Source organism: Maylandia zebra, linkage group LG20, assembly GCF_041146795.1.
Source record: "Maylandia zebra isolate NMK-2024a linkage group LG20, Mzebra_GT3a, whole genome shotgun sequence".
Taxonomy (NCBI): Eukaryota; Metazoa; Chordata; class Actinopteri; order Cichliformes; family Cichlidae; genus Maylandia; species Maylandia zebra.
The window spans coordinates 31,573,528-31,580,865 of record NC_135186.1 but is presented as its reverse complement, the minus strand read 5'-3'; the positions used below and the strand labels follow the sequence as shown (position 1 = coordinate 31,580,865).

The 7,338-nt window shown below is 42.2% G+C and overlaps 1 protein-coding gene across 1 annotated transcript; it reads left to right on the top strand.

The window, feature by feature from the left end:
- Nucleotides 1-6,301: 6,301 nt before the first annotated feature.
- Nucleotides 6,302-7,070, top strand: LOC143414210 (uncharacterized). The gene is made up of 2 exons (XM_076878079.1): nucleotides 6,302-6,636; nucleotides 6,773-7,070. The coding sequence occupies exons 1-2, from the start codon at nucleotides 6,364-6,366 to the stop codon at nucleotides 6,851-6,853; spliced, it is 354 nt and encodes a 117-aa protein (XP_076734194.1). The 5' UTR covers nucleotides 6,302-6,363; the 3' UTR covers nucleotides 6,854-7,070.
- Nucleotides 7,071-7,338: the final 268 nt, after the last annotated feature.

Below are 7,338 nucleotides of genomic sequence, written 5' to 3'. Positions count from 1 at the left end.
TGCACACAGCTGTTGTCACCAACGGTGCACTCGCTTACGTCACTGTCATGAGACATTCTCGCAAAAAAATCACGGTTTTAGTAACGCAATAACGCAGCGTTCCTACGGGAAAGTAACGGTAATCTAATTACCGATTTTGCAATAGTAATCCCTTACTTTACTCGTTACTTGAAAAAAGTAATCTGATTACAGTAATGCGTTACAAGTAACGCGTTACTGCCCATCTCTGGTTACTACTACCCAGCACATCACCCTTGTTTTTGAAAATATGTACCAGTACTCTCCTGCTTCTTGTATCAAGCACTCATCATTACAGAAAAAGTCCACTGCTCTCTCTCCTAGACATCACCATACCTGGACCAACCACCTTTCCACTCTTCATCTTCATCTTCATAGCTGCCTTCACTTCCTCCTTACTAATCCTCTGCACTTCTTGATTCACTAACTTTCCTCCATCCTCCCTCCGCTCTCTGCTAGTTTCTTCATTCATGACCTTCTCAAATCTTCTGATTACATTTCCTTTTCTAAAATGATATAATAGAATGCCACCTTTGCAACAAGTCAGTTCATGGACGTTCGTTCTTCCTGATTATTCTACAGTAACATGTATATTATTGCAAAGTGCAAGCATTTAGGAACCACAACCGCTTAGCCACAAAGTGGCAGATGATGTAAAGTGACAGAGTGAGGTCACCAAGAGCTCGGGCACATGCTCTGATGGCTCAATAACTGCAGTATTCCAAACCTCTGGCATTAATATCAGCACAGAAATTGTATGTCAGAAGCTTCATGGCATGGTTTCCATGGCCAAGCAGCTCCTGTAGGTGCAATGTGCAGGTGGCCTTGTACTTTTGTTCATATAGTGCATGTGTATCTAAACTGTGTAAAACATGGATGTAGCCACTGTTGTGTCACCTTTTTGTTTTAAGAAGGTCCAGTTCAGTGTGTTGAAATATAACAGAGATGTTACATAAAGCAGCTATGCCCCTAACTCTAGCACATGTCCATCTGCACCAGGCAGCAAACATCCTTTTTAATGCTGTGCAATGGGGTATGTTAAGATGTGAGTCTATGCTTTCTGAGCAAGTCTCAAGTGGCCACAAGGACTTACATTTTTGAGCCTTTTCTGGAAGCTTAATGTTTCAGCTTTGGAGGTTGGCACTGATGCATCTGTATCCACTGTGTCTTAACAATGTATCTTAGAACAATGTCACCACCATTAGGGTTCAGAGCAATCCATCCCATAGCTGCTAAAATTGTTTATTCTGCATAACTAAGTACAAATACATTTCAGTGTTCTCAATGTTAGTAAAACATTGCTGTGAAAAGCCTGAGAAAACATGTTGGGGTAAACAGTGCGATAAAAGGACTGAGGCGAGGCTCCTCAAAGCATTCCAAGCGTTTGAACTGATCTTGGCCGGTTTATCAGTCTGAAACAACAATAGAAACACATGCATACACTGTTATCTACCCTTATAAATATCTCTGTGGAAAAACAAAAGGAAATTAGCTCTCAACAGTACAGAAAATAACTGCATTCTGTGCCATAACAGACCTGCATTCCTGCTGCTTGTCTCTTAACAATAAGCTAGACTTTCACAGTGTCTTTTCTCAGTTTCCATCCTTTTTATGTGGCTGTATTGTATCATATGATATTCTGGTATTAGCTGATATTTCCCTTTTTATTGTGCCATTTAAGATATCTCACCACGAGCATGATATTTCTGCACAGGATGTTTTAATTTTATTATAAAGTTATGACAGCCTGGCACATACAGTAGGACACCTCAGAGCTTGTGTTGCCATCCACTCAGCACGCACCTCACGACGTAAATACTGCAGCTATGTCAGTGAAAGCTGAGCCAATACGCTTCACAATGAAGGTATCCAAGTGTTACTGACATTGTTTTCATATTGTGTGACTCAGATCCCACTTGGGTTGGCAATTATAATAATAATGATCTGACGATGTGTTATTGGTCCCGACGGGGAGGTTCTCTTTTGTGCTCTCTTTTTAGAGACGTGCGAGTTTAGGATGCAATGTGTTGCTGAAGGACACTTCAACAGGATGGATTGATTCCTAATAACGAAGCCCAAATCTAGATGTTGAAACTGACGGGGCTCTGGACACCACTCAACTAACCTGCTTCTTTTCATGTGGTGCAATGCAGGGATAGAAGATAGTAGATGAGAGAGAGATCTGGTGCGGGGAAGTGCTTAATGTATTTGATCAAACACTGAATTTGTTTACTCACATTTTTAATTTAGTAATATGGTGAGGCAACAGCAAGGTTGCTCTAACCCTAAGCAGGTGAAGGAAGACACAGCAGACTTGCTTACTATATGACAAATTGATATTAACCTAAATTAGGAGTCACAGAGGCGATGTCATTGATCCTGGGGGCATGTTAGATTGAAGTGCCGTCGCAAATGGAGGGATATACTTACGTTGGATAGCTATCAGCCTGATGACTAAAGCCTTCAGTGTCAGAGATTTAGTAGTTGACAAGCCTGTCTCCATGAGGCTTTGCCGAAACCGCTAACAAGAAAGGTCTTGATAGTTATTCACTTTCTCATTTACATTTCTGCTTAACAAGAACATCCAGATTAAGGTGAATTAGGTTAAACCCAAATGCAAATTCTGACATGTTTTAATTCAACAGAAGGTGCTGTATATGTCATGGTCCTGGGCCATGTGGGCCCAGTATTCTTAGTTTTCATGTATTTTTGTATTTCGTTCTTTATTTAGGCCATGCTTCCTGGGTTGATCTGTTACGTTGTTCCTTATGTGTTTTCCCTTCGTGACTCTTACCCCCTGTGTGCCCCTCTGTGTATTTATGAGCCCTCGTCTCTCTTTGTGTTTTATTCTATGTTTTCCCCAGCCCGTTATGTCTGCGTTCTCCCCGTGCTCTCTCTCCTCCTGTTTGAACCTCTGTGTACTTCCTGTTTTACTTTGCCCATCTCCCATCAGTGTTACGTTCACTCCTGCCGTGTCTTGTTATGATTATCAGTGTCACCTGTGTTCCCCGTGTGCATCCACTTCCCCTGATCATCCCTCATGTGTATTTAGTCTCTGTGTTTCATACAGTCTGTCTCGCGTCGTCTGTGTTATCTCCCCTACCCCTTGTCATAGTATCCCAGCCATAGTTTGTAGTTTGCAGTCTAAATCTCATTAGAGTCATAGTTTCCCAGTCTATGTTCAGGTTTTCCCTCAGTTACTTTGTTGTTCTTTTCCATGAGTTTTTCAGCCATAATAAAAGGCTCGTTTTGGTTGGAATCCACTCCTGCATCCTCGTTTGTGTTCGCACCTGGGTCCACCACACACCTTTCCGCACGGTCTGCCTCCGCAGACCTTGACAGTATAATTGGGCTCTTATTGTATTAAAGTCACATTTTTAGCCCCCATCAGAGGAGAACACCACAGGAAGCAATAAAAACCTGTGAAAATGTGTGCTGTAAGTGACTGCCTGTGGTGGAGCGTTTCTTTACTTACCATTAAGATTATTGCTCCAGTAATCAAAATCCATGAACCACAACTCTTGAACGTCACTGGAAACTATTGTACAAGAGTCACGTCTGATTATTAAGTGGATGTTATATAAGTTACTTTAGAGAAATACATGTGTGAGCAATCTATAATATTCTATTTAAATTCAAAGCACTTTTCTTGAAAATGGTATGCTTTAAAATCGCACCTTTACAGTGTTGAACCAGCCTGCGGAGAGAGTTTGTTAACTGTAATGGTGTTCGTACTGATCAGTGCTAACGGGGAAAAAAAAAATCAAGGTAAGAAAGATCTGCTTCGTTTGTGAGAATGTAAAGTGTCACTCCAGGATCCTAGAGTGAAGTGAAAGGCTGTCGGCATGAGAAATTGTAACCTTTTTAATTGAACTATTCAGTGTTGTTAGTGAGCTAAGTATGGAGTAGGCAAAAGGTTTGGTAATCAAGTTCAAAGAATTTATTTGGTCTTTTCAGCTCTGACAGCATCTTGTTCGTTAGTGTTCTTAAACATTAACCTCCTAAGACCTGGCATCCACATATGGGGACGTCACATTTTGGTCTAGACCACAATACCAAATTTTGCTCTTTCAAATGAGCCATATTGCTCTAAGGCAGCGGTCCCCAACCCCCGGGCCTCAGACCGGTACCGGTCCGTGAGTCGTTTGGTACCGGGCCGTGAGAGTTGAGGCTCAGGTGTGAAATGTATGGTTTTCAGGGTTTTTATCGGTTTTCAGCGTTATTTTGTTATCGTTTTTATCGTTAACTCTGTTTTCCTGGGTCTTTTCCCGTGTGTTATGAATAAATCTTCTTTTTTTTCAGTACTGGTACTAGTTTTATTTTGTTGTATTTATCCGCAACACCTTAAAGGCCGGTCCGTAAAAATATTGTCAGGCATAAACCGGTCCGTGGTGCAAAAAACGTTGGGGACCGCTGCTGTAAGGGGCACAATTGTTGTTTCTTTCTAACATTATTAAGCCAAATAGCAAAGAGAAATTAAAAATGATTGCAAGAAATTGGGTCTTAGGAGGTTAAGGACTCTGCTTGGGCTGTTTTCCAGAAAACACTGTACCTCAGATCAAAGTATGTAGTTTTTTCATATTGGCATGATAGCATCTCACAGATGCTGCTAATTTGTCAGTTAACATCCTGTTTGTTGTGAAACCGCCACATCCCAAAGTTCCTGTTTTGGACTAAGATCTGGTGAGGCCATTTGAGTGCAGTGATCTAATTGTCATGTTCAACAAACCAGTTTGAGAGCTTTGTGTTCTCCTGCTGGAAATTTTCACCCTGACCCTCGAATGTCAAAGCAGAAATCGAAGGTCATCAGACCAAGCAAAATTTTTCGATTTTGGGGAGCCTGTGTGAATTGCAGCAGTAGTTTCCTGTTCTTCACTGACAGATTTGGCACTCAGTGTGGTCTTCTGCAGCTGTAGCCCATCTGGTTCAAGGTTCAAAATGTTGAGTGATGCATTCAGAGATACTCTTCCACATGCCTTGAGTACAAGGCTTATTTTACTTATTCTTGCATTCCTATCAGCTCAAAGCATTCTGGCCATGGTTCTCTGACCTCCAGCATGATTAAGGTATTTTCACCCACAGTACTGCTGTTGACTGGATATTTTCTCTTTTTCAAACCATTCTCTGTAAACCCTAGAGATGGTTGTGTGGGAAAATCCCAGCAGAGCAGAGGTTTCTGAAATACTTTGGTTAGCCCATCTGGCACCAACAACCAAAGTCACTTAAATTTCCTTTTGACTATGTCTGCATATCTAAATGCACGAAGTTTCTGCCATGTATTTGTTGATGAGATATTTATGTAAACAAGCAGCAGAACAAGTGTGCCTAATTAAGCAGCTGATGACTGTACGAAGCCTGAAACAAGAGCCAGGTTAAAGCAGTCGGCTATTTTTTCACACTGAATTCCTGATTCCTGAGGTTCCAGTTTAAATAAACTGGTACCTAATTTACTGTCATAAGTGTAGACCTGAAAGAAAAATGAGTCATTTTTAATTCAGATTTTTGAAATTCTTTTTCTATTAATATTTAGAAATTAACCAGAGTTATTGTGTGCTCAAGTCAGTATAGCACACAGTGCAGATGGTAAGATATTAACTGCTATCATGGGAAATATCCATCCTGAGGTTTGGAGCAAGATGTTGTTTCCACAACAGCTTAAAAATGTTGTAATTTTTTTTTATTATTATTGTTTTTTCTATTAAATATTGTTGTTAGGTTATGCAACATCTATTTATCCCTGCTCTGTCCACTCCGCTGCTGTAATAATGCGAATTTCCACTACTGGGGGACTAATAAAATCTCTCTTCTCTGATCTTATTTTACATTTCTATGATTTCTTTCACAAGTGAAAAAAAAAATTGTTTCCATTATATATTTTAGCTTCCTGCAAAATCGCTAGCCCGACGTCCCGGAGTCTCCAATAATACCAGAAAAATTTGCCAGATTTGTTGCTAGTCGCTTTTTAGAAAAACAGTCGCTAAGGGGGTCTGAAAACTCGCTAAATATAGCGACAAAGTCACTAAATCTATCTCAGCCCCGTCCGTCGGGCTATATGATAACCCGACGGACGGGGCTGAGATAGAGTTTGGTCGCCCGACCGGAGATATCGCTAGCTCTGGGACATCGGGCTAGCGATTTTGCGAGCCCTGCATTTATAAAAGCAAGTTCAGAGTGCAGATTCCAAACAAACACAATGGATGAAGGCAGAGTCAGGGGAAGAGGAATTCGATGCAGAGGAGGGAGAAGAGCTGGTCCTGGAAGAAGAGGAGCAGGCCAACGAGGAAGAGGAGTTCAAATCAGTTGTGCCAACTGACAACACATGTTTCTTTCTTTAGAGTTGAAAGAATGCCACATAGAGGTGGGAGGGTTGCCATACTTACAGCGGCACAAGAAACCCTCATTGTGGATATGGTTCGTGGGAACAACCTCATCAGACTCCGGGAGATCAGAGACAAAGTCATTGCCGATAATGTCAACTTTGAGAGCATTGACGATGTCAGCTTGGCCACAATATACCGAGTTCTCCGACGCAAAAAGACGCGGATGAAACAGGTCTACAGGGTTCCCTTTGAGCGCAACTCTGCGCGACACAAAGACCTACGTTACGAGTATGTGCAAGTAAGTATACATCCATGTTCACAGTACAGTTAGTGGACATACTGTGTTGCTCAGTGGCCTACATTACTTCTGGACAATACTATGGTACCTGATTGACTGTTGTTCTGAACACCTGTGCACTTTCACATTTCCACAGAGGATGTTACAGTTGGACGCGATGGCCAGACCTCATGAGTACCTCTTCCTGGATGAGGCTGGCTTCAACCTGCAGAAATGAAGGCAAAGAGGCCATAACATCATTGGCCAAAGAGCCATCACTGAGGTCCCTGGCCAACGGGGGGTAATATTACCCTTTGTGCGGCCATGGGTTTGGAGGGGCTTGTCCACCGGCATGCTGTCCTTGGGTCTTACAACACCCAATGTCTCTTCACCTTCACAGAGGAGCTAAAAGACATCCTCCTGGACCGCCAACAACACTATCCTGGGCCCGCACATCACATTTATGTAATCATTTGGGACAATGTCCGCTTCCACAGAACAAACCAAATCAGCGAGTGGTTCACCACCAACAGTGACCACTTTTTAAACGTCTGTCTGCCACCCTACTCCCCTTTCCTGAACCCTATAGAGGAGTTCTTCCTATCGTGGAGATGGAAGGTTTATGACAGACAAACATACACAAGAGAGAACCTCCTAAGGGCAATGGAGCTGGCCTGTGTTGACATCTCAGCGGAGGCCTTCCAAGGATGGATTCGCCATTCC

Excerpts from the sequence above, each read along its gene's own strand:
- LOC143414210 (XM_076878079.1), top strand. The coding sequence starts at position 6,364 with ATGCCACATAGAGGTGGGAGGGTTGCCATACTTACAGCGGCACAAGAA. Across the intron at positions 6,637-6,772 it reads TACGTTACGAGTATGTGCAA|AGGATGTTACAGTTGGACGC; the intron begins GTAAGTATACAT and ends ACATTTCCACAG.